At 43.3% G+C, this 26,601-nt stretch overlaps 5 protein-coding genes across 8 annotated transcripts in view; 2 read left to right on the top strand and 3 right to left on the bottom strand.

Annotated features, from left to right (window-relative positions):
- The window catches only part of LOC126558132 (E3 ubiquitin-protein ligase RING1), a 470,233-nt gene that overhangs the window by 216,225 nt on the left and 227,407 nt on the right, over positions 1 to 26,601 (top strand). The gene's annotated exons all lie outside the window — the stretch shown is intronic.
- LOC126559169 (MOB kinase activator-like 1) overlaps positions 1 to 26,601 on the top strand; it is a 284,421-nt gene that overhangs the window by 121,098 nt on the left and 136,722 nt on the right. The window lies entirely within an intron of this gene.
- The window catches only part of LOC126557706 (nucleolar protein 56), a 357,328-nt gene that overhangs the window by 114,986 nt on the left and 215,741 nt on the right, over positions 1 to 26,601 (bottom strand). The gene's annotated exons all lie outside the window — the stretch shown is intronic.
- Positions 6,485 to 18,399, bottom strand: LOC126557478 (ATP-binding cassette sub-family G member 5). Its single transcript, XM_050213270.1, has 8 exons — positions 18,343 to 18,399; positions 17,931 to 18,230; positions 17,550 to 17,848; positions 17,337 to 17,480; positions 7,547 to 7,714; positions 7,265 to 7,476; positions 6,866 to 7,196; positions 6,485 to 6,805 (listed from the first exon to the last, which is right to left on the bottom strand). Exons 1-8 carry the CDS (start codon positions 18,394 to 18,396, stop codon positions 6,505 to 6,507), a joined length of 1,809 nt encoding a protein of 602 aa, XP_050069227.1. The 5' UTR covers positions 18,397 to 18,399; the 3' UTR covers positions 6,485 to 6,504.
- Positions 7,835 to 12,409, bottom strand: LOC126557155 (uncharacterized). Its single transcript, XM_050212832.1, has 2 exons — positions 12,131 to 12,409; positions 7,835 to 9,987 (listed from the first exon to the last, which is right to left on the bottom strand). Exons 1-2 carry the CDS (start codon positions 12,407 to 12,409, stop codon positions 7,891 to 7,893), a joined length of 2,376 nt encoding a protein of 791 aa, XP_050068789.1. The 3' UTR covers positions 7,835 to 7,890.

The raw sequence follows: 26,601 nt of genomic DNA on the forward strand, positions 1-26,601 counted from the left end.
TTGCAGAAAAATTCAACTTCCCAAAAATAGAAGATAGTTTCCTCCACAGATTTGAGGGTTTCTTGTCAAGATGGCCAAATTTATTCGAGAGTCGGGTACTATCGCTGCCTAACCATCTCGCTATGTTGATGAGGTGTTTGGGGATAGCTACTTGTCTTGAGCGTTTTAGAAGGGGGTTTAACCCAAGCTAATGTGTAATAAAAAATTGTTTTTTTTACAATGCTGGTGAATGTTGATGTACACCATTTTCACACTTGTTAATTGCTTAATGCTCTTTCTAAATGTTATTATTAACCTTTTCCAATATTTGCTGTTAATTTACTTTTACGAAAAAGTGATTTGTCTTTTATTGAATATGAGTTACTAATTTTTGTTAGCCATTGGAAGCATTTCGATAAACAATTAGATTTCTTTACAAAAAAAATCCACAGTTATCCACAGTTATTGAACATTTTGCGAGTGTAAGATCTTAAACGAAAAAATATATTTTGAACGACTGAAAAACCCCTCTGTGACTTTTACAAATGCAAAGAAAATAGGCAATATTCAAATTACCTAAAATGAAAACTAGGAAAAAAACCTGTGTTTCTGCATAAACTGTATGATAAGCAGCCAAACACATTAATCGAATGCTTCAAAAATATCTTTGCTTAAATAAAAGTCCTATTAAGCTACTTGTAATTATTTAGTTTAGACAGTTACAATAATTAAGAAAAATATATTCCACTGGTGTTCGAATATGTAACGTTATATAGAGGAAATTTGATTTAGCATAAAAATTATCAAAGTGAGTTTAATCCTAAACAAAAGGATTCAAAATAGGTGTTTTTTTACCTTGAACTTACCACAACATCAACTTTGGCTATTTCTTCTATTTTTTATCCTCAAAAATAGCTGTTCTAAAGAGCTAATATTTTTGATTCCGTTTTTTTATATTTATATCCATGGTTATAAAACAACAGAACAATTATCAAGATAGAATCTAATCATAATTGCAAAATTCAATGTTGGAATGATTTTCTTAACTTTTATGTTAGATGTTTTACTTTCGTGCGTGCTATCCATATAAGGGTTCGTCGCTTAATTTTGCGTTGAAGTCTTTTGCTTAGAAAGTCGTAATTTATACCAAATTATTTGATTTTCAAGCTTTTTGTTTCATGTTATGCTTTAAAATAAATGAAAATTATTTTTTAACAATTTAAAAATATCATTCCACATTTGATTAGAATCAATTCCTGTATTAGATTGAAAAAATATTCTCAGTTCTAATGCGTCAATAGCTATTTTTTTTTGCTCATGCGTTACTCTAAATAAGTACGACCTGGCTTTCCCTTGCATATCAAAAATCTTCTATTTATGCTTAAACAGCCAACACTTTCAAGTACATCCAGTGGAACGCCTGCAACCATATGCAAACCCTCCCATCGATGTGTGTTTTCACCCTTCTTCTCATACTCTCACTCTCTTTCTCGCCGCAATTCAACACTATTTGCTTGCGGGGCGTATTAGTCGAATCCACCCTCGTGCAGAAAATTAGCCCGTGGGATCCAATGTATCGCCTCACTACCTACAAAAATGGGAGGCCCACCGAAAAAAAAAGAAACACATTACCATGCTAACCTAAACCGAACACGAAACTATTCGCAAATTACTAGCGTGCCCGCCTTTAACGTACGTTACGCAATGGTTGCAAAAAAAAAAAGGCACAACAAACCCTCCGAACGGGGAAGGTAAGCTGTCGGTAGGCTTACCTTAGTTTTGTTTAGTGTAATTGTGTGTTGTTTTGCGAACGGTACACAAGGCAAGTGTCCGGGTTGGTGTGCCAAAGAGATGGTGTCAAACCCTAATCGTACGCCGGTGTAACCTTGATCTCAGAGACGCAGATAGAACGAGCCATAAGGTAGCAACCAACTCGACCGATCATTGAAAGATCTAGTTTACAATTATGTAGCTGCTGTCATCTTCCGAAAGCCTTCCGATGCCTTGAATCTAAAGCTTCTTTCTTTAACTTTAATACCACACTGCAGCCAACGTAGAAGACGATCGTTCTCAGGGCACCCTGCCAATTAGATGGGTAACCAATTTGACCTTCCCCAAACGGACTCGCAGTGTACCGGATCGCACGCATCGGACAGCAACCGACACCGTTCCATCAAAATGAGGTTTGAATTCTTTCGCGACCTTGACGTTAAACAACCACCAACCGCCAGTGGTGATGACTTTTAATTGTCTACTCAACCGCCCGGTAGCTCGGTGTGGATTTGTCGATGGAGATGGTTATACAGCGGAGGCCGATCGCGCATCAGATGCGTTCTGCTGATGACAATTAGATATGGTTTCCGTAGCGTGGTTTGTTCGATGAAGACGCATCACTCGTCCGAAGCGCGGAGATTGTTGATATTATCAGCTGACGGAAAAAACAATCCATCCTTCGTTAGCAGTCGTGCCTGTTTCGGATGTGATCTACCACGTCGATTCCTTCTTAAAGATGACCTCAAACGGCTTTTTTTCCTTGCCAAATACGAGTGGGTGGTAATTTGAAATTAACAATGCAGATTCCACCCACATTCTGTGTACCCATCTTAACCCATCAACGCGCAGCACGTAGCCCAATCCCTGTGGTTGCTAGTTAACGCTTTATTACATGCCGGACTGCCTCGGCTCGCGATGATTACACGGCGGTTGCAGATATTGAAGTTCTGAGCCGCTTTACCCAAAAGCCCAGTGGCCTAGTAGGCCACACCGATGATTAGGCCGGTTTATTCACCGGTGGTCAGTAGCAGATTTTTTTTGTAGTTGTTGTTGTTACGTGATGAAACCGTGTGGTTAAACGCACGGCGACAATCCCCCAAAAGGCAACGAAAGAATAAATGCAGACGAACGTTGCCTCTGTCGGGTTATTGCCATTTCTCAAGCGCATAATTCACCTAAACTGGTGGTGCTAATCACGTCATTCGAACCCCCTCAGCAAACCCCCCCCCCCCCCCTCCGGGGAGGAACAATGGATGCATGAAGAAATGGTCGAATCCGCGAAACGGTTTGATAGGCTGACATGCTAAATGAAGCGCAAAAAAGATGAGAGGAACGCTTCAATTTTAGACAGCAATCGCGTTTGGAATCGAGAAGATCTTAATTGGAAGGCCCTGATGGTGGTCTGTGCAGTTCACGTCAGCTTTACGCTTTGATAGAGGTGGTGGTGAAGCGCATTATGAGTTTTTTTTAGTTATTTCGAAGCTTATTGTTTTCCACAAGCTAAACCAACAACAAGCTTTGATTTGCTTGTGTCGTGTAATGAGATCTTGTGTGCGAAATGTGTCAAACGTAAGATTGGTGGTAGTTCCAAGAGATTGGAAATCTTTTTTTGCATGGAAATCGAAATGATAATAAAATTGAGTAAGAATTAGGAAGAATTAGGTAGTGTTGTCGCCTACACCACCGGGGGCGCCCCGGGGGTGTAGGCGACAGCGGTGCCAGTTTTCAAACGGCAGGACCGGGGTTCAAACCTCATCCGAACCGCGTCCCTCCGTGGTGAGGATGTGCAAAAATTACATTTACATTACATTACATTTACAATTAATTTAAGTCACAATTTACAAAAATTACAGCATTTAATGTTTCGTGACTGTGTTATCGGTAGGAAATGGAGTTACTTTTACCATAAATTTTTGACACATTTTTGTGTATTGTTATCGGTGTTTTTTATTTTATTTTTTACGTGAACCAGTAAAAGATTCGCTTAAAATCAGTCTTCTGCTATACAGATCCGCTTCCATTGCCAATCGTACCCCGTCTAACTCAAACAATATTCCTTACCGATCACCTTTCGCCTTTTAGACCGACGACAACTACCATAATTCTATTCATCATCCTGTGATGCCCTTCGCTAACCGATGGTAATTACCACAGATTAATGCCTTCACGTCGTAAACATCATGTTGTGAATCGTACACACCAAGAATCTCCCAGGTACGGGACAACTTCTCGATCTCGTTTAGCGCATCCCATTCTCCATCACACCAACAATCTCTGAAAAAGAGAACCACCAAGAGAATGTTCACGACCGCCAAAGGAACCCTTCTCCGGCCGGACCTTCGGGCACGCAAGATCTAGTGCAGCTATTATTATTGCTACTCCAACCACTACCGAATCTGCTGTTCGGGGGCTAATGAAATACTTGTAAAAAGTGTAACTTTAAAATTTTCGATTGTTCCCATCGCTGATCTCTGACCGAGTGGAAGGTTGCATTAATTTTACTACACCAATACTTTCCCGTCACTCGCAGATGCCTACACATTCACTCGGACATCATATAAAGCTCTGCCGTGACCTCTATACCAACGAATGGTAAGACATCAAGCGGCCGAATCATCACCATCATCCGGTCGAACGGTCTGATCTGTGATGTGATCTAAACGAGTGCGGTGTGTGCCGCATCTTCGAACGGTCGCACTTGTCACACGGCCAGCCTGTTTCGTGTTAATGGCTTAACGATCGTTAAATCGTTCACCACACGCGATATCGCACTTCGGCTGATCTTCGGCAAGGTCGTACCCGTTTGAAAATCGCGATCAAGATCAGCCATCCTTGCACCTGGACGCAACGGAAACACAACAATCGAAACCAATTCAAATCACGGTGGCCCGATCGTGCTTGGGTTTTTTTTTATTACTTACAAATGAAAAGAAGCTTCTGTGTGTTTCATTGTTTCTTTGAAAATAGTTGATGGTAATTAAATGACTTCCTGTCGTACGGACCATCACCATTAAGCCGAAGGATCAATGATAGGCGTGCGGAGATGACCTCCTTACATGAACAACAGTAGCAAGCATACAACGCTGGTGCTTTCTTGGAATGTGGTTAAGGTATTTCTTCTTCAAACAACGCAGACTAACGAATTGTTTCGATGACTGGGACATTAGTTAATGAGTTGACCCTTGTGTAGGTTTTGACGGTCCAAGCAGATGTAACGGAAGCTGTTAGGAATTGCTTTCAATGCAGATCCGTTACGACGCATGTAAACAGATGAAAGCGAGAACAAAAAGTGATTGTGTTGATAGTGGTTTTAGTGGTTAAACCTTGCAGTATAGTAATGTTGGACAACGGATAGTAAACTTGGAAATGTAGAGTCAAAATCCTCCAAAATAGATCCGCTTAACGAGTTGTTAAGGTCATGCTGGCCATCCCACTTATTTGTTTCATTCTTTATCCCCTGATGAGTAAAACGAATCATCCAAAAAATTACAGTCGCAAAGACTGTTAGAGTCTACAATCAGTTTGAAGTAAGTAGTGCATAACTCATTCCAGAAATTGGCTACTTTAAATACCACTCTATTATGGATTATTGTCTGAGCAAACCAAAAACTGTGAATGATTTATTATGATTTAAAAATGTTCATTCACAGAATTCACAGAAAATGTCCATTTCGACACAAAAGACAGAGTTTGACAACCCTGGACAGAGTCTGGATGTACCAATAAATGAGTTAAATTTGTGTTTTTACAAGTACATCAATAAATTACGCAATTCATTCCAACAGAGCAATTATAGAAGGAATTCTAATGATTCAAAAATTACAGACCGAATGAAACATAAATTTAAAACCTCCTTTTTAGAATATTTTGACTGCATCAGAACCAACCGTTGTGATTTTGCTTGGTAGATGTATTGTACACAAGATGGTACACAATCAGCCTGATGGGGTAGTTGAAGCATACGATATAGCATACAAATTTGAAAAATTAACATTAGCGAAACTCAAATTAACACTAAGATCTTCGCTTAATACAAAATAACTCCGAATGTCAAGGATCCCAGTACTCATATTCCTTAATTCTCTGTAGCAAGTGAAAATGAAGCTCAAAATGGTATGCTCCCTGTTCTTTTATATCAACAGCGAAGGGACGTATTGCTAGGAGGAAACATTCTTAACTGCTACACGATCGCCGATCTGCACGGGAGAGCTGGCTACCGGTGAACTATGGAACGAGAATCGAAATCTGCGAAATACATCTGTTTCCATTGAGGAGAAGTTTGCCCGATGGTTTATGATCAAAACGATCAACTTCCATTGGGGCCAGATACTGACGATACTCGTTGAGACGTCCAACATCCGTTGGGGAGAAAAGCTTGTATTACTTGAGCTGGGACTTGGCTTCTGCCGAAAGGGTGCCAGCCTATTTCTGTAGTGGTGAAGTTATTTCCGTTGATCGGTGACGAATATAATGTACTTCGGTTGGGGTTTTTTTGGAACACACGGGCTTTAGTCACCTGTTGAGGAATTCGCTTATTTACGTAGGAAAGTGTATGCCCTCGATGAAATGCTTAAACTCTTGTAACATAATCGTTTGTTTGATAATATTTAAACACGTTTGTCATTAATTATTTCATACTGGAAAGTAATTTATTTAAAACCAAATCTTCCTGACCGGAAAAATGTTAAAAATTATCTTACTCTAAATAAAATACCATTAATATCGTCTTAAATAGTAAAACCATCAACTTTCCTACTCACGGAACTTTCGACGCACGAAGCGTGGCATAGGAAGCAGATACAGAATCATGTTAAATGCACACAACCCCAATGCAAAGGCAATACTGGCAGCGATATCGGTCGTTTCCTGCGGGTTGGCCCGTCCAAGCCGTTCCATAAGAAAATCAGCCGGTTGAGGACATACGATCCCGTTAGCCGGTGTACAGTTCATTTTGCGTCCCAAAAAAGTGGCGGTATGAAGAAGCGAACTGGCGTACTTTGTGTGTACACCTTTGGCGTTTTCCTGCAGCCAGCCGGGCAGTCCCTTTGTGGATCTAAAGAAGAAAATAGTTTAAAAAAGGCACAAATAGGCGTCTAGTATGACTGGTATTTACCTGATAGTGCCACTAGCGAGCGTTAGGCAAACGATCAGTATGTAGGACGCAGCAATGGCAGCGTTCAGCTGTGATTTCATGACAAGCAAGAACATGACGCATAGCTGCTCGGCTAGCATGAAGCTGGTCCAGAGTGCCACCATCAGATAGGTGAACGTCATGCCATCCGGAGTGGATGGGTCTAGTACGAGCGGGTAGAGAACACAGGCAGCAACAGCCGATGAGATGAAGGAGAACGGTATCGAAACGGTATTGTAAGCGATCAGCATCGTTGCACCGGTGTAAAGTCCTTCTGCATATTCCTGACAGAACCGCTTACGCCAAGGTGGAACTAAAAATAGGGAATACATTTTTCTTATGAATTAATCACTAAATCGGAACAAAAGAGGTCTCTCTTACATAGTGAAATGGTTGTCCATATACCAACGCCATAGCTCAAAGCAAGCACACTCAAGATTAAACCACCCTTGCTGAAGAATCCATGTGCATCATCACCGGTTTGGCCGTAGAATAACCAGAGCAATCCCATTGTTGCTGGAAGTGCAAGAAGACGCAGAAATAGGGCCTTCATGCCGGCATAACCGCAGGAGAAAGTGGCCGCCAATAAACGTCTGCAAATGGAATAGACGATATTAATCTCTGAATTCTATTTACTCTACCAATCAAAGATCTGCTACTTACAGGTACAGGATTCCCCATACTTTCAGTTCACCAGGTTTCCCATACGCCAAAGGGATCTTGCCACTACCGATCGGATTGATCGGCGCTTCTGGGATAGGTGTTTCACGGGCGAATCGCTCCACTAGCGCCTCAATCTGCTGGCTTGACTCTAGGAACCGATCGCGAGATCTGAAGAAACAAAATAGAACCGAACCATACCGATCGATTATAATAATATTGTTCAGCAATAACCTTTAGGTCTCATTATTTCGGATGTGAGCTAACCCTTTCCTTGCAAGCAAAACCAGATTAAAAATTAATAAATATAGGTTTTATTCTCTCATCTCGTTTCGCATCGCAATCGCTCACGGACTGCTCACATTCTGATGCAGATACATCACCATATCAAGCTCGCGATCGCTTAACGCAAGCCGCCGCTTCTGCAGGTCACGCTGCACGGTCTGACCGAACAGCTGCCTCATCTCATCACAGGCCGCAGGAATGTTTAGTATACGCCGGCAAAGGCGTTTCAGCAGCGGAAATGCCGTCTCGTTCCGCCAGTACGACATGATGTCGACCGCACTCTCCAGCTTCACATCCACGTATTGCTGTATCTCGTCGTACACCACATCGTCGCACTCGAGCTTCAACGATGCGTCCATAAACTCGTAAAACCGCAGCTCGGACGGAGGCAGGGAACTTCGGCGCTTCCGTACCCCGTGCGTACCGTACTGGCCCCGCTTAACACGCTCAATACCTTCGAGATCCGCGTGCAGGTGTTGCTTCACTTTCGCAAGCGTTTCGTCACGCTCGTCATCAGTCAAAAACCGTAAACCCTTAAACTTTGGGTCCAAAAAGACCGCTATCCGATGGTAATCGTGCAGCGGGAAGTGTGTTTTTAGCTCTCCCAGTAGCGTTTCCTTCAGCAACCGTACCTCTTCCTCATCTTCGGGCTCGGGACGGAAGCTAAGCTCGAGCTTTTTACGCCACAGGACCACCTCACTAATGGTGACGCCCGTGTCCGACGCAAGTCCACGGATCGGTTCCCGAAACGGTTCGAGAAAGCGCTGCAAAACGGCAAGCTCCGGTGGCACACTTTCATCTTCGTCCTCGCCAGCCGAACTTAGCATAAACCGCTCAAGGTACCGTCCGCTGTCGCACTGAAACATGTCCAGCACCCGTTTCATTATGCTCCAAAGCATCGTCACCGCGCACGGTATCAGCTCGTACTGTTCGCGCTGTTGGCGGAGATTTTTCTCCGTCTCGGTACAATCTTCCGTTTCCGGCGGTCCGCCGTACACTAGCTTGATCGGTTCGGAGAAGGACCGTGCCAGACTGTCCTCGATAATGCGCTGCAGGTGTTCGACATACGCAGCCTCCTGGCCGGTCACATCGAGCGTTTTCACGTGCAACGGTCGGAAGTAGTAGTCGGAAGCGACCGTGTACGCGTTAATGGCTACATAGCTACGCCGTTCGTGCTCGTGCCGAAACAGGCTGAAGCTGAACGTGAGATCGCAATCGGACAGCACCTTGTTGAGTTGTCCCTTCGCCTCGTGGTACATGGCCGGCAGTACGGTTTCGAGCAGGGCGTCACGGGAAGCGAGTAAACCGTCCCCCTGCTGGCCATAGAATGCACCGATGTTTACCAGCATCTGGGCAAGCGTCCGGAAGCTTGGATGATCGAACAGATCCGCACTAACGATATCTTTGTACAGTACGCAGGCCTGCTGCCGCACCAGCTCGTCCTTTACGTTCTGTGGCAGTGGCGTGACACTGCCACACTTGCCCATTTGCGGTGGGGTTGTTACGGACGTTGTGGACGGTGGAGTTGGTGGCGGTTGGACTTTGTTTGTAATGCCCGCCATTGTCGCCGCCACTGCTGCTGCTGCCGCTGCGGATTTTGCCATGGATGCCGGTTTGCCCTGGGAGTTGTTCCAACTGCTGGATACCTTCGGTTCGAGCTTCACCTCCACGCCGGCCACCTTAATCTTGCAACGATGGCGTAGCAGGCTGCCTGTACCGGTACTTGCCTTGTGAAGTACGAGCCAACCACATTCGAGACATCGCACATAGTTTTGCTTTACGCCTTTGTAATACATCGGCATGTATCGCTGCCAGGTGCTATTGTTGTTGTGGTGCTTCCGGTACTCCAGTTCCGGATCCTTCTCGGCAATCATCCGCTCAAGCTGATCCTTGGTCAGCAAGAGCGGATTGTGCATGGCAGCAAGGGCACCGGCTTTGATCATCTGATCCGTTAGCTGGTAGGTTACTTTGCCCATCTGCAGCCGAACAACGGCCGACTTTGGCGTGTAGCCATCGGACGTGAGCTTACGGAAGGATTTGTCCGCTTTGCCGGCTCGTATTTCAACTTCCGGTTCTGGTGGAGGCGCCTCATCGTTTGGTGTGTCTTCAAGCACCTGCACCAACGCGTGACCTTCCTCCAGGGATAGTTCAGAGTCTGCCTAAAATCAGAAAGTTTGAAATTGTACGTTAATATTGAAATTCTTCAACCTGTAAGTGTTCCGTGGTGTAACTGATCAAAACAAAATGGCAACCGTTGAAGTCCTGTTTTTGAAGCTTCAACCCTTAAATTCTTTTCTTTTCGTTTTACTCACTAAAAAAGGGAGACAACAAAATCAACAAGTGGTTTTCTGAGTCTGAGTTCTCGCAGTCTGAGCCAGTTATAACAACAACAACAAAAAACAACCACCGAGTGGGAGCCATTTTGGAGTGAAGAGAAAATGCACGGTGAAAAACAAACTAGAGAATGGGAGAGAGCGAGAGCGTGAAACATAAAGGTGCACAAATGAAAAGAAAAAAAGAATGGCGTGTACAACTGTGCGAGCATCGTGTTCTGTATCCAAGCTGCCTTTGGAACATTCTTCATCCCTGGGACAACCACAGGGGAAGGGGATACGAAAAACCAACCAGAAAGAGAAACACGGAATAAAAGATCCCAAAACGATACTGCAGAAGTTAACAACACGGCTAGCACGAAAAGAACGAAAAGCTCCACAGACAGTCGTACGGCTATCGTGATAGACCAGAAGAAGAGAACGAAAGGAACAAGAAACGACATTCTATAAGTGAGAAAAAAAACCCAACTCCTCACGGAAAACCCACCACCATCGTTGCAGAAGCTTGCTGTTGCTTCTTGGATGGGTTGTGTAATGTTGGTGCATTGGCCGGGGGAGGATATCGGAAGCATGGGAGAATGTGTGTGTGTGTGCCCTCACTGGAACCACCCCTCTGAACCAACGAGTGAAGTGGTAGAACAAAACCGAAAGAAAAATGTGTAGCATACTTTCACGACACAGCACGGCGGGCTATTCTGTGACCAAGCCAAGTTGACTCATGGAGGAATAAAACGATCAGCCATTCAAACGAAAGAGTGAGAGAGAATCAGCCCGCATGAAGAGAAACGCAGTGGAAAAGGAAGCAAATCAGCAAAACAAACCGCGCACAACAACAAACCCGGCGTTTTGCGTTAATTGAAAGGGTGGGAGAGGGGTAGTAGGGTTGAGAGGGGTGGTAAGAGGGTGTGTGTTTGGGGTGGTAGTTCACTCTTCCACCCCTTCATACGACACTCGCTGAGAGTGTGCGCGTTCTCTCTGCTCTCATGTTTATCGCGAGAGAGAGATAATGAATCACACGCTTACAGTGCGTTGTAAAATTTTACAGCATTTCTATTGTACTGTAGATAACAAAAAATCCGTTTATTTATAAAAATGCTTATTTAGCATTTTTGCATAATTGAACTAGTTTTTGAATTAAAAAGCAGGTGAGTGGTTTCATGAAATTCACATTCAAAATGGAAAAATAAATATGGCGCACACTATAAGAAGATTTTGCACGCACTTTTTTTTGTAATATCTCCGAAGCCACATAAAACTAGACAAACGCGCGAGCATGATGGGTTGCTCTGTCTCATTCGGGATGTGCTGTTACTCTCTAGCAAATTCGTGTTTGCTGGTAGCGTGCATATAGAGAGTAGTTTTGTTTGTAATATTTACGGAATTTTACTGCATTTTGACGCATTTAAATTGCATCCATGTTTTTCCTTAAAGTAAAACATTTCTTTAAATTTAAAAAATACTCTGCTAGTTTATTGATATCCCCAAATGCTCTATTCGACCAAATTAATTATAGCGTGCCCAATGTGCACACTATACGTTCACTGGAGCGCGTACTGAACCAGAGGAACTTTGCTGAACGGTTGTGTCTGTATTGCGCGTGAGTAGAGAAGCAACGGCAAGCAGAGAAAAAAATACTACACACAAAACCCCACGACGACGTGACAAACGCTGTGACAAAGCAGCGCAATAATAACGTTAACTACCCTGTGTACGCTCCAGTGGTGGAGTGACACAAAACCCCTCTGTGCCAACCAAAGCACAATAACAACAAATTTTGCCGAGTCAGACGGAGGGTAAACCAACACCAGGGCATCGTCAACTATACACATACAAAAAAAGGCAAGAAGCACTCTCCCAAACGGTTAGTTTTAGTTTTTTTTTTTGTTACGCGAAAATCGGACCCAGGGTCGCCATTTTGTCTGTCACGAAATCACACGTCACGCGTGCTGCTCCTAGTACTACCGCTTACCTGTATTTCCGGTTCCGGCAGCTCCTCCTTAATGTTGGCCAGCCCGACGGGCATGTACAGCACCTGTGCCGGTTGAGCGGTAACGGCCGGTGGTGACGATGCCTCGCAGGTGGACGCCGACGAACCGCTGGTCGAGGAGGAGATGGACGATGGTGCGCTCGGGGAGTTGCTGCTCTCGCTTCCGCTGCCGCCCGTCGTTGGGCTGAGGGGCGAATCTTCCGGGGAGTCTCCGGTAAGGATGCTGCCGGTACCAAGGGTACCGACAACGGCGTCGTTCATTGCTGCGTGATTTTGTATTTTACCAGGTGGTTTTTTTTTTCACTTCACGGTAAACTTTTGTCACTCACTGTGACATGAGATTGTCACTGAGGTTTTTTTTTGTACAAATAACCTTTGTAAAACACTTTGTCTAGCAAAACCTGTACCGTCTTTTTCTTCTTCTACGCTCACGACATTACCACCCAAAACACTGGAGCTTAGTAGTTGGGTGCGTTTGCGTCTTTCCGTGTTTGTCGTGTGTAATGTGTGCGCGAAATGACGCCATTATTTCGTGCTTTTGTGCTTTGTGTGGCGCTACAAAAGCACACACAATTCTGCTCTCGCACACCACGGGAATGGTGCCCTTTTTCACGAAACGCGCGCGCACTCACACACACACACGCGCGCATACGTTTGCACCCCTTTCACGGAATAGATGCAGCAGCCGCCGGTGGTTGTTTCTTCTTTTGTTCGGCTGTTTGGCGTGACGTTTCCTGATACGTGCGACAGTCACGCATTGAGCCAGCGCGTTCGTGCGTTCGATGTGATAGTTGTGTAGTAAAACTTTTCGCCCCCACACACACACACACACATACACACACACGCAGTCAGAAATACAAAGCTCGTGTCCACTAAGTACCTTCTGCAGTTGCGTATTTTGAAAAGTAAATCGAAATAGTGTCCGGTTACCGGTTACGGGGAAGAAAAAAAAACGCACACACGCATTCGATTTCCGCACTCGCTCTCGCACACACACACTTTCGCTTGATTAGTTGCTACCTCTCTCTCTCTCACTCGTACGCGTATTCACCGCCAACTTTGATGGTGGAAAAGATAAGTTGCCCAGTGTTGGGCCGTAATGCGTGCCTCTCTCGCAGGATTCCAGCAAACGATTAAAAGAATGCGAAGTCAGCGCATCCAGTCCGAGCCTCGCGTTATGTTGCGGTGCGTTCTTACTCTCTCTCTCTCTCTCTTTATCTCGCTCGTTCACTCACTCGCTCGCTCGCGCTCTCCCGGGCACGGTTGAGATTCTCAATACTACGCAACCTTTTTTTGTGCTCCTGCTGGAAAGGTGTACTTTATACTCATGCGGCTCACACACACCGTGTTGCCCGTTCGCTCCGTTCTGCGAAATCATCCACGGTTCAACATTCTGTATTCACTCACGTTTCTCCACAGCCCACTGCCTACACACACGGGAGCCTCTCGCGCTGGCCCTTGCGTCGTCGTGTGTTGCGTGTTCCGATTCTCTTTTCCGTGTGCCGCGCGTCGTTGATCACGTTTTCCCATCCACACATATTGGACCGTTCTGCACCGCGTCCGTGTTGTCCACCGTTGTACCCTCACTGTGGCCCCTTTCCCCGGCGGATGTCACTGTGCGCGCTTGGCCGTTCTTCCTTCCTTCGTTGTTCCTTTTCACGTAGTTAAGCCTCACGGCTGCGATTTCCCGCATCCCGTGGCTACCTGCAAACCCCCGTTGGCCGATGGATTTGGTAAACAGTAAATGTGAGGGTTTTTTATGCTATTCACCTCTGCTGGAAGGGTCTGTGGGTTTCTTGTTCTTCGGCACAGCATCACAAAACATTCTAAGGTGAGAATATCTACGAATACGGTCCAAAGAGGGGAAAATAAAGAAGACACGACTTTTTTCACTTCTTTCGTGTTCTTGGTCTTCTTTTACTGTGAAGTTGTTGGTGTGACGTGCAAAATACACTTATTTATACAATATTCGCTTCATACTAATTAAGTAAATGTAGTGCAAACAAAAATATTCTTTTTAAATTAGTTGCATGATTTTTAAAATACATAAAATTGTATAAAAACATGAAAGTATAAAAATACTTCAAATAACAAATATAAAATGTTCAATAAAAACTAGGCGAATGAAAAAGCTAACAAAAAATCAACATATATGAAACAACAAAATAAGATAAATGTTCATTGCTTCAAAACTACACTTCACAGTACGAATTTGTGTGATGTTCTTCACACAATCCAAAGCCATTCTTCCTAGCCATTGCTTGCTGCCAGGTCAAAACGATGGCTGTTCTTTACCCCAAACGAAAACAACAAGTAAGCAAAAAAAAAGTAGCGAAGAACCCCTCTCAGCCACCATGCATTCGTGATCAACCTAACGATGGCGCATTTTGCCATTTTGCGTGACTGCTGCGTCTTCTTGCTGTTTTCACTTCTTGCCGGTCCGTTTGCTTCCTTCGGGTGGTGTGCTTTTTCTGCCACCATTTTCCATCTTTCCCTTATGCATCTTCGCAGCACCTTTCCTATGGATCGACCCCTGCGGTTCCCACCCTCACGTGTAGCAAGTGTTCCCTCTTCACGTCTCTCTGAGTGTGTGTATCTGTGTGTAGGGCTAGTGCAAACGCACGCAAAAGCACCTAGAACGTTCAACTCTCCATTCGAAAGACGCACGCACAGCAGCTCTTTCTCTCTCTTTCTCTCTATCACTCTCTCTCTCTCTCTCTCTCTCTCTCTCTCTCTCTTTCCGTGTGTGTGTGGTTCTCTGCACCTTTTTGGGCCGTTTGTCGGAGCCTACGTACGTCACAGAACGTTTTCGTGCATGCAAAACTACAACCCTGTACCACCAACACAAATGAACTCGAACGCCTCGGTTGCATGCTCACCCTCACGAAAAGCTACCCCTAGTGGTGTGATGTTAACGTGTTCCTACTGGGGTAGTTTCAAGAACATTTCATATGGGAACGGCAAGAAGCAGCGCACAGGTACGATTGCCGGTGAGACCAAGCAAGAGAGAGCAAGCAGTGAAGGGCCTTTTGCGCCGTGAATCACGGAACCAACAGGCACCTCAGTACGCTACCATGAAACATCGAAGCCAACCGAAAGGTTCGTGGCCTTTTTTTTTTTGCAAACTTGGCCTTCCGCGAATAAACATACGAAAACGAATCTCTTCTCCAGGGACCTTTTTTTGCCCAACGTGACTTTCTGCACGTTCACAAAGCTGTTCGTGTAAACCGGACCCCGTTCGTGTAAGCGTGCACAGTTGTTTTGGTTTAATTTCCGTACGTTTCGTGCCACACTGTGGACAGTTCGTGCCGATTGCTTATGTGACCAGTCGTCGTGACTTGACGTGGAAACACGGGACATGGAATAAAGAATCGTAGCCGTTGCAAGAGCCGTTACGGGCCGTGAATGTACCAAACGTAACGGAAACACTACGAATGTTGCTCACACTGCTTAGTGTCTTTAGTAGCAATTAATTACGAATTATTGGTTAAACAGTCCGTAGTTGATAGTTGAAGCTTTTTAAAATTCCTCAGAAATATATAATTTTTTTCTCGAATAATAAAGCGTTGATTCAATGTGAATTGAAAACCGTGTACGGAACAGTTTTTCAATGTTTAATTTTTGTATCTTGAAAATAAGTTATTAATCAAGTTGACAATTTTTTCAGCAACTTCCATTCTGAAGTTAAAAATGGGCATGAAGAAATCCTGTCCCAAAAGAGCGATCAGAACAGAGTCACTTCTTATTAATCATGTATGAATTAATATAACAATCAATGAGATCTTTTTATGTTTTGGCACTTACAGAGAATCTATCCATATGACGGAATCACTTAAGGGAATGTATCAAATAGAAAGTGGAATATTGCAAGCCCGTTGTGGAACTTTGCAATCTTTTATGGAATTTTGCATACACTGAGTGCGAATTTGCTCATCGGTGGCATTTTGAAATTTCCTTAATGGCTTAAAGAAGCAGTTATTAGTACAACTTTTTCAACTAATTTTTGCATAAAAAACCCGTTTAAATAAAAATGATACGACGTTCTAATGTAATCAAACTGTTCGTTGAAAATTTTCATTTGGCTGGTTTGACGAAAGAAAGCTGAATTTCCATAGCAGATTGTAAAGTTCTACAATCGTTTGCCAATTTCCCCCAACTCAATAACTCATTATTTTGCAACAAACATTCCACACGAAGCTTTCAGTATTTCACTATCTGCCTCAAAACATTGTTCGCCTATTTATACGTCAAATATACATAAAATATTATTTTGAAGTACAAACAGAACGCTAAATAAAACATAGCTGCCCAAAGCAGTTAGAATTAGTACAAAATGAAGTACAAGAAGGTAAAAAAAAAGGTTCATCTCAGCCTTTTCTGTACTAAAATGCATAATTGCAATGCAGATGCCTAATTTTAATAAAATATGCAACACATTTATTAAAGCTGTTTCGATAAAATTTGTTGAGACAATTTTCTTAAAATTTTTCGCACAATTTCACATAGCTATAAAGCCATTTTACTAACGAAATAAATTATTCAAAAATTAAAATTTTGTGGTATGAAACAGATCGGCTGCTGCAAGTTGTTTATAGAAAATTTTATAAAGATGTTTTACTAATGATTAATAACTAATTGACAGCTTTTTTGACAGAACTATGAAAAATTGATTGACTTGATTACACATGTGCAACAAATAGGATTTTTTTCATATAATAAAACATATTAAGACGGTTCATAGATGTGTATGCATGATTAATCCTTTTGCTTCAATAATGTACTCATAATACTCATAATAATACTCATAATACTCATGTAATAATGTAAGTCTCATCAGCCAAATAAAGGCTAGCTGGACTTTTAGTACATTATAGTAGAGTAGTCGGATCGGAGCTCACGTAAAGATGAAAAGTGAAAATATCACAGACGGGTTCGATCCTTTAGTCTATCAGATCGAAAGCACGTATGCGTCTCTATTGAAGCGTCAAAATATTCTACGGAGTTTAAAAATGTTTTAAATAACATTTAAAATATCATAGAAAATATAGAACGGCCTGGCCGTTATTAAAAAGGATCAAAAAAATTTGATTAAAGTAAAAATAAAGATTTATTATACAAATATTGCATTGCAATTGTTTCAAAGCACTTAACGTAGATGTTAATTGTTAAAATTCAAACAGCCACTTACCTTCGATCCACTGTTGACAAGCAGAGATAGTACATAAGGGGATTTTCTAACTGTGGGCACGGGAATCCAATACCATGGAAGTATTCTAGCATAGCTCTAGTACCGCCCGAATACACAGCACCACCCAAACACAAAAACAATGCCCTAAAAAGTATACATCAGTGTATTAGTGGTATGAATTTCAAACAAATTCTTTCACCATTTCCACCTTACCTGTCCAAAAAGGGAAACACATCAGAACGAGGTTTTTCCAGCGAAAGCAATATTCCACAGCCGGTCTTCTTTGCCGAGTTGGACAGAATGCTAATCAGCAGATAAGCGCTCAATGGATCCAACCCTTGTGTCGGTTCATCCAGCAACAGCATCACGGGATCACGAACCAGCTGTATACCGATCGCAAGCCGACGCTTTTCGCTAATGTTAAGATTTTCCACCTTCTTGTGAGACACCTGTGACAGTGCAAGATCGGCAAGTACCTGGCGTACTTTGGAGCTTTTCAAATAACCTCCCAGCTAGATGAAATGCAACAAAAAAGAAAATGAAATTATGAATGTGTTGTGACTTTAAGAGTCATGCCAAAACTCATTTCCTTACGATTGTAGGTGTGTAGTGAAGCGTTTGAGAAACCGTCAGCCCCGGTATGAAGTCACAGGCATGCGTCACGTACCCGCAACGCTGCTGAAACAGTGACTTCGTTAGCGGTGCACCATTAAGCAGCACCTGCCCACGGGACGATCCATCCGACCGGCGGGCGATAACATCCAGCAGGGCACGCTTTCCACTGCCCTTCGAACCGAGGATGGCCATCACCTCGCCACTGTGCACGGTCAGATGCACTCCCTTCAGCACCAGTGCCGACTGTCCACCGCCATTAAAGCACCCGCCCGTATCAACCTAAAAATCAAAACAAACGACATCAACGACTGCACAAGCGTCGAACCTTGGAAGCGGAACACTCGCCACCGGAGCACGTTCACGGGCGCCGGTCACTCATGGGTATACGTACCTCGGTTGTGTGGTAGATGTTGTGCGCTTCAAGCACGTAGTCACTCCCGATCATGGTGTTTCGGAACTAGCGGATCTTTCGTAGCTGCACAGCACAAGCGACGAACCCCGACGGAGAAATGGAGAAACAAGACGATCGTGAGCCACTCGTGAGTGGCTTGATGGGGGATGAAAAAAGGGGTACAACTAAACGAACACTCTCGGTGTGGACCGCGGTAAAAGTGACAACCTCCACCGTTGACGTTGCAATTGCGACTGGAAACGAAAGCGGATCGTCGGTGTTGAGATGCCGAGTGTGTATTCGATTTTCTAGTGGGGCGGTATGGTGGGCCGGATTTTCCAACACTAGTTAAGAAGCGGGCACAATCGAGGTTATTCTGGTATTAGTAAACTTTTAGAGCTCGTTTGATGAAATCGAGCCTTAAATAGAGGTTTTAAGCTTCTTAATATCTTTCTTGTACGGTTGCAAACGGAAAAGATTTATTATTTGTTTCAATATGTTTGCGCTCTATTTAATGGTACTTTTCAATAGCTTGATTTGAATGCTCTTCACAATAACAGTTTTATTTTCCTTTCACATCATTTTTGGTACACATTAAAAAAGGAGCGTCATGGTCTCATTGTAACACTATTTTGTTTATTATAAATTTTTGTAATCATACACAGTAGAATTCCTATGTACCCTAAAGTCTTTCTATTAAACTCTCATTCCCTAGGTGTTTTTGTCTAGCCGATCTGCGTTTGATCGATCGTCGTACACAATGTTTACCTTTCTGCTCACAGCATGCGTGATGTGCGCCACTTAAAGGCCAAACCTACACAAAGCATAAACCGGACGCAATCGCTGGACGTTTGAATGTGTGCGTGTGACTATGCTTTAGAACTCACGCCCGATCGGGCGCTTGGAGCCACCCGAACCAACATGGCGTCCCGACGGTGGGTTAGTTGTAGTTTCGCTTCGCTGCCAGCAAGCCGCAGCAGCAGCAGCAGCATCGATCGTTCAGCACCGTAGATTATCCGTAAAACGTGAGTGCTGAAGGCATTTCCGATTGCTCAAAAGTGGTCTCCAGAGGATGAGGTTGGATAGTGGGAATGGTGGGCGGTAATCGGAAAATTGTGCTCTTCTATCAGCGAGAGAAAAAAAAACGCGCTCGAAAGCATCTTCTTTGAATGGATTTGATTTTGTGTTGCAAAAGTGAAGAAACTTCCTTTAGTGATTCCGCCCGAAAACTAACGCTGTTGATTGTGAAGGGGGTGTGTTTTTTTGTGTGTATGGGTGTGCTTAGTGTGTGTACATGTGGGTGTTTAAATAAAAACGGAACAGGAAAAAAAACACTAGTGTGTTGATGAAAATGCAAAACTGTTTGCGATTCTGGCACTAAAACGAGATCAGAAGATTTTTTTGAAGGTTGCCGAGGGTCACCTATTGTTTCACTTTTGTTGTACCGCGTGTTTCCGTCAACGCGGAAAGGTGTTTATTCTATTTGGAGAGCTGTTTGCTGTACATAGTGTTAAGGCTGGTTTGTTGTTTTATTCCAACAGTGTGAGAGGGGTTCATCAGAATATTCTATGATTCATTTGCTACCACACAGCTGGTGGAAAAGCGTTGCACAATTGCACAACCGTTGCGGGCGGATGGGTGCATCGCACAGCTTTCGCAACGCTTCGCTCTTCTTCATTTCATTCTAACCGTTCGTACACACATACACATAGGGCTTTTTTTTATTCTTGTTGGACGCGTTTCGAGCTGAAGAATTTTATTCTGCAAAGCATTCGTTTACCTTACGCTAAAGAAATACTTGGTACTATTGAAAACTGAATCTCAAATTAAATTTTCATGATAATTAACGATTGATCTGCTCAAGAAGCTGAGGGTAAGAATGGTGAGATCACTGTAACAATTCAGCCATTCTTCTGATGACCCTATGCGCTTACATGTGTATGTGAGAGTGTGGCATGAACCAGCGACATCATTCGCGATCATCCCCGGGCTTTCTTCGTTCTGGGCCGCACACAAAGACAGGTTTTTTTTGTTCTTGTTTGATGTCAGCGGCAGCAAAAAGAAAGATTTCAACGATCGTAAAAGCGACGAAAGAATACTTTTATCAAAGTCGGAGGATTTTAGATCCATGACATTCCTTTCCTAAACTTGTTTGCCGCTCCGAACGAACAGGTTCCGGGTGTTTAGGTTATATTTAAATTCTGTTAGGTTGTTAAATAGAAAAAAAAATTCTTCACAAACATTGCTCGTCCTGTGATTGGTCTCAAAAGAAAAAAAGTGTGAAAATCGAAACCCTTTTTGCCAAAGAAAAAATGGGATGAAAAATAAAACGGAAAGGCGGAAGAAAATCAAGCATCAGAGGTCGGTAAAACAGTTAACCCCGTTTCGGTGTGAAAAAAAAGTGATCACGGTCAGGCCTTTTTTCCCCAAAAGCTGCCTCTGCCAACCCACCGGGAGAACAAAACTACACAAAACCGTCCACCGAGTGACCGAAAATTCCTCCCAGCTGACCGTGAAACAGTGTCAAGAGTGAAATCTAGCCGAGCGCTCGGGGTCGTAACAAGTGATCATCAATTTGCCGCCCGAGACGAGACGATCTTCCCCGGTAGACGGCAGATTCCCATTGGCATACCGAATTAATGTGGTCCAGTTTTATTTCGGTGGATTGTGTGTTCTTTTTTTTCTAAATGTTTTTCTTGCATTCGTTTCGCTTCATTCAGTGTACTATCCTAGATGTTGACCATGTGAACCGATACCGCCGTGTGAGCGTGAATGAGTTTAAGAAAGTGAAAGAAGAATTTTGTATTAAATAATTTCAAATAGCTTGAATGAAAAAAAAAAAACAAACCACAAAGGAAAACAAACAAAGAAAAGAAGATTTCCCCGAAATCCTAAAAAAAAAAATTTGGAACTAAGTGACATCGGGAGTGACTAAGAAAACGAGATTCAATCGGAAGAAGGCGATAGAAAACGCATCTTTAAGGATATAATCATTTTCCCCACGAAACGGTAAGTGAAATTAATGGTGTCTTCTATCATTATAATGTGTGTTGTAACCAACCATATTGCAAAATACAAAGCAAAAATCATAGCCACGACAGACGAGCATTTAATTAATAAAATGCAAATGCAAAGCGATTCACTAAGCGAAAACAAAGCTTTGTCGTTACCCCATCGGAATAGCTTAACTCTTTGGCGCCTCGCAGAGGTCATCGCGTCATCCCAAGACGGTGAATCGAAATGCCATGGAAGCGTTTCGGACAAAAGTAACTCAAGGTTTAAAAATGTTTCGGTAAAGATACGATGTATGTTTGGCGCGTTTTCTTCTGCTCGTTTGAATGTCTTCCCTCAACCGAAGGAAGCATGTTGAAGGAAAGCGGTGCATCAGCTTTTCCAGGCCAGCACCAGCCCGCGCACACCCCTTCACGAAACCGGTGGAAACCGAAAAGCCGGCCGTCCATGAATTATGGATGAACCTGAAAGCAACTGAACCACGTCCGTAGCACTTTTCTTGGTGGCTTACCCGATGTTACGTTCCGCATCGACGTGACGTTGAACTTGGGCCCGCGGAAGATCATTGTGACGACGCTCCGGCGACGTGTGTTGCGCACGTCTATGAACAAATGAAATGCGTTGCGGTTATGTTTGTATGGCCACAGAGGTTTCCCGACGTCCCTCTTTCGCCACACTCACACGCTGCTGCTGTGTGTGTGCCCTTTTTGTTACTGTTGCTTTTCATTTTCAAGTTTCAATTTTCAAACGAACTACAGCGTCATATAAAAGCTATTCGTCACCGGTAGCAGTAAAGCCGCTAGCATAAAGAAAACAAACGACAAAACCGAAGCCTCAATGAGGTCAACCGAACGCCAAGAAATCGGTGTGCGCACTCGTGCGTGTTCGCGCGCAACGGGTTAGTTTTACAAGAACGTGTAAACTATTAGGAAAAACATGAAAAAACATTACCAAATGCACAATTGTGCACGGTTCGCTTCGGGTTAAATGTTATTTTTTAATCTCCCCTCACTATCCATAACACCGGCCACACAAGGTTGTGACCCGTCTTGGCTGTGAGCCGTTGTTTTTGGTTTTAGAGGGGGCATGCTTAAACTATATTGTACGCGCGCGTTTTACAAGCAAAATGTAATGTGTTTACCGATAACGCTTGGTGGCAAGGGTGCCCTTTTACAACCCCATGCCCCTTGGTGGAGCGCCCTTTAGCCAGCGTTCGTTTAGTCGTTCAATAAATCGACACGAAAGGGGGCTATTTTGGGTCGCATCATGGTCGATTAAAGTTGCAACAGCTGATTTATACACCTGCAATTTGGGAAACATCTATCTAATGCTGCATTCCGATGCGCCAGTGATCATTAGATGGTAATAAATATAAAAACATAATGGTCATAAAATACGAAATTAAAATTGCATTCCACACTCGATCGCTTCAAGGGTGAAACGTGTCGGGTGCAGAGGACGCGCACAGTCTGGCCCTGTGACGCTTTGGTTTGGTGAGATTTTTACGGCGGTGGTTTACCTCGGTGACCTTGGTATGCAGGGGAAGAAGGAAGTTGAAAACAATGCGTGCCTTGCTGGATGTAAACAATGCAGCCATCGAGGCGTTCGGAATGCAGCAAATTTGGGAAACTTTTCATGAAGATGCTTCGGAATTTAGCAACAATCGTGGTGGAAGTTTAGTTGCTTCTAGTAGGAAGTTAAAAATGAGGTTACTTTTTAAGGTTTTTGCTTCCTAGAGGAGGGTAGTTTGGAATCTTTATTGACAGTAACTCCGAAAAAATGAATTTTTCTTCATGTTCAATTTAAATCTGAATCTGGTGTGTCCAAACATTTAATGTTGGGACAAGATATGACTATTGATCAGACAATGTTTCTTTTTTAAATATTATGGAGTGTTGATATGCAAGACCCCATTCGCAATTTTACAGTATTTGGTTACATGTTGGGTTACAAAATATGCAGATATGGCTTAAAGTTGATTTTTACTTATTGCTAGTAAGGTTTATTTGTTTGTAAAACAGTTGGGTTAAAGAAAAAAATAATTCTCTCTGAAAAGGCTACTGCAGCTCTGTTGAACGTGATGTCAAAGCCACAGGAGCTTAAATTAGGTATTGAAATAGATGCCTTTTTTATTCCATTGACTTCCATAGGGAAAGTTTTGATAGTTTTTATTTTAATTAGCTAACTTTGGCTTAAATTTGTTTTACTTTGTAAATCAAGATCCTAAAAATGGACGTAAAACCTTCGAATTTAAGATTCTACAAATTCTACTGAAACTGATTCCTTGTAAGAAGGGCTTCCCAGCTTCCAAATGAGCTGTGCGATACTTTGTTCTGAATCCTCTTTACAACAAACATGCTCCTGCAGGAGACAAACCCTCAGATGTTGGAACAATATAAGATAGCAGGGAGTTAGGACCTGTTTGTACCGCATTAATTTACTGTTCATTGTAAGAGAAGACCTTCATTCGAAGAGTGGTCCACCACAACCTCGGCTAAAGGCGTGAAGTGAGTATTCAAGGCCTAATAAAGCATTAGCTCTAAAGCAAAAAAAATCTATGTGAAATCAGTTTAATATTCCTGAGGTTATTTGCCCTTCTTGTGGATAGAAATTGAAATCAATATTGAAGGATTTTTATAGAAACTCGTTAACTAGGCCAGTATTAATCAACGCCACGATGATCACATCAGTGTGCGAATTATTTTCTTGGAAAAATTCTATTACATTGCATTACCAATGCGACACGATTCATGCAAATATGTGTGTGTGTGTTTGCAAATTCCTCACGTTTTAGCCCACACGAAGATGTGCGCATGTTTAATTCAACATTCAAACGCTAACAGCATGCGCACAACGTGCCCCAAGTGCAAGCCAATCGTTTCAGGTGACGTGCGTAGCATCACCAAAATGGCTACGCACCCAATCCCGGTGGGCTCGAATTTCTCTTTTGTACTCAAAAACTAACTCCAACATTCAACAACTACAATAGCAACAACAAAAAAACCCACAAAATCTCACCAAACTTCTTGCAACCAGCCCACCGAAACAAGGCAATATGATCTACCAACAACCACGATCGGTTCGCGCTGTTTCGTTTACATGAGCGTTGGTCCAACCATTTTTGTACCGGACATGTGCGTGAAATTGGCAAAAAGGTAGAGAAGAAGAAGAGAAAAACCACCCCTAACCCCATTTCTACGGCCGATCAAGGCAGCCAAACGCACAATCCGATGAGCCCGAACGGAGTAGATTATGCTACGGTCGGCCACTACCGAAACACTTTGTGGGTTTCATCTCCTTCTTTCCCCCCGTGTTGTCCAGCTGAGTTTGTGTGTGTGTGTGTGAGTTGTTTTGGTTAGAAATTATGTACCGAACGTTTGTGCAAATTTGTCTGCAACGTTTTCTGCCTCGCTTTTCATTCACACAAAACCCTAGCGAAAGCCCGGAAATGGAAGATGATCGATCGATTTTCCAGCTCTGGCGCGGAAAGCGATCGAGCGATGTGAGATGCACGATACGCTAATGCAAATTGCAATGGACGAAATGTGGTGCACCACTGCCTTGATTCGCCATCAAGGCGCGCACATCGATTCGGAAAGATTGGGGTTTCACCAGCTCACCCGCCCGTAGGAGTTTGGGCGGAGTGTGCGGTATCGTTGCCGCAATCATAATGCCTCATCATCATCATCACGGGGTATCATCGATGGGTCCTCCGAAGTAGTGCATGTAAAATTGGGTAAATTGAAATATTACTTAATTGTTTATTTGTTTACGCACGATGTGTGTGAGTGTGTGTGTGGGACGTTAAACCACCAGCAGGTTTGGGAAAAGAAAGCTAAAGGCTCTCGCAAATGCAATCTTCTACTTAATTTGGGTAAAAGCTAGTTTGCTTCCTCTTTCACCAGCATACGAATGCGATTGGAGCTGTAAGTGAAACCACACATCATTCGCAGACAACGAAGTGTGTGTTCCACCCAACAAACCAACAAAAAAAGCCCCCGAAAAAAAATTGATCATCTGATCATCACGCACGCACGCTTTCTGTTGGGGTTTCGATAGGAAAAAAAATGGACAAAACTTAACCTAACAAAACACACACACACGGAAGAGATGTTTGCTCGATTCCTTCCCGGGGCCGAGTCTTTATTCCTGGAACCGTTACCAGTGATGCGCTTTTGGCCACACAATTATTTGCGTTTTTACTTGCTGTGTGGTTGGGGAGAAACTGGGCCACCAACTGCCAACAGCTCCGGGTTGTGTTCTGGGGTGGATAATCGGGTGTGGAGCATTGGTGGTCGTTATCTTGGCTAAATGATGTGGGTTCGATGCGCTCAATATGAACGGTGGTGACGATGATGGGGGTGCTTGAAGTAGTCGCGATCGATAGCCTTGTGCCGTACGTATTGGGAATGCCAGGTGTGAAGATGCTTGTTGTTCCAATTTCGGTTTGGACTGGCATCATTAGTCTCTTGTTTTGGTGAATGCTCTTCAAAGTGATATTTGTGGATATAAAATTCCTGTAAGCCCGCAAGAGTATAGGCCTTCGATCAGTCATGGACTACACGATTGGCTTACTAGACTTGCTGGCTTGCTTGAATAGTAAGTCCTCACTAGATTTTGGATTTGGATTTTGGATTCAACAAGATTTTGAATGAAAAGGATCGATTTAAGAGTGTGGAGCCAATTTTACAGCTAAAATTCTAAATAAAACGATTCAACCTAATAATATATTACGATAATCCATGCCTAATTACTGATTTAGGGTGATAATTTTTATTTTCGTTTCGGCATTGAATCTCTGAGACTTTTTTCGCCTCTCTCTTACGGTGACAATATGATAGCTCGTGCATACATTCAGGCGCTTTACGATGAACGTTCGATTGTACACATTCATGTTTTTTTTTTTTTGTTCCGAAAGGTCGTATTGCTCGAAACCTTGTAATATTAAAATCCATTTTTTATTCGCTCTTACCTTCGTTTTCTTATCCAACAAAGTCCAATCGAAAACTGTCCACACAAACGTTCGTCTCCATTATCCACCCCATTAGCATACCGCTGCGAACAGCCCTTTAACGGTAACGTGAGTAAGGGTCAACGACCTGTCTGACTATTTTCTTAGATGACTATTCGAAACCCTACCAGCTATCGCGGCTCGGCCGCTTTCCGACTGGAACACATTCTAGGTGGGTTTCCATGGCCGCACAATCCGATCGGTCGATTAAAATACATTAATGTCTTTTCACCCTT

This window comes from Anopheles maculipalpis, chromosome 2RL, assembly GCF_943734695.1.
Source record: "Anopheles maculipalpis chromosome 2RL, idAnoMacuDA_375_x, whole genome shotgun sequence".
In the NCBI taxonomy this organism is placed as follows: Eukaryota; Metazoa; Arthropoda; class Insecta; order Diptera; family Culicidae; genus Anopheles; species Anopheles maculipalpis.

Bases quoted from the DNA above. Each gene is read 5' to 3' on its own strand.
- LOC126557155 (XM_050212832.1), bottom strand. From the start codon at position 12,409: ATGAACGACGCCGTTGTCGGTACCCTTGGTACCGGCAGCATCCTTACC. The intron at 9,988-12,130 runs GTAAGCGGTAGT...TTCTGATTTTAG, and splicing joins TGCCGGAACCGGAAATACAG to GCAGACTCTGAACTATCCCT.
- LOC126557478 (XM_050213270.1), bottom strand. From the start codon at position 18,396: ATGATCGGGAGTGACTACGTGCTTGAAGCGCACAACATCTACCACACA. The intron at 17,481-17,549 runs GTAAGGTGGAAA...TATACTTTTTAG, and splicing joins GTGTTTCCCTTTTTGGACAG to GGCATTGTTTTTGTGTTTGG. The intron at 7,477-7,546 runs GTAAGTAGCAGA...TTCCATTTGCAG, and splicing joins GTATGGGGAATCCTGTACCT to ACGTTTATTGGCGGCCACTT.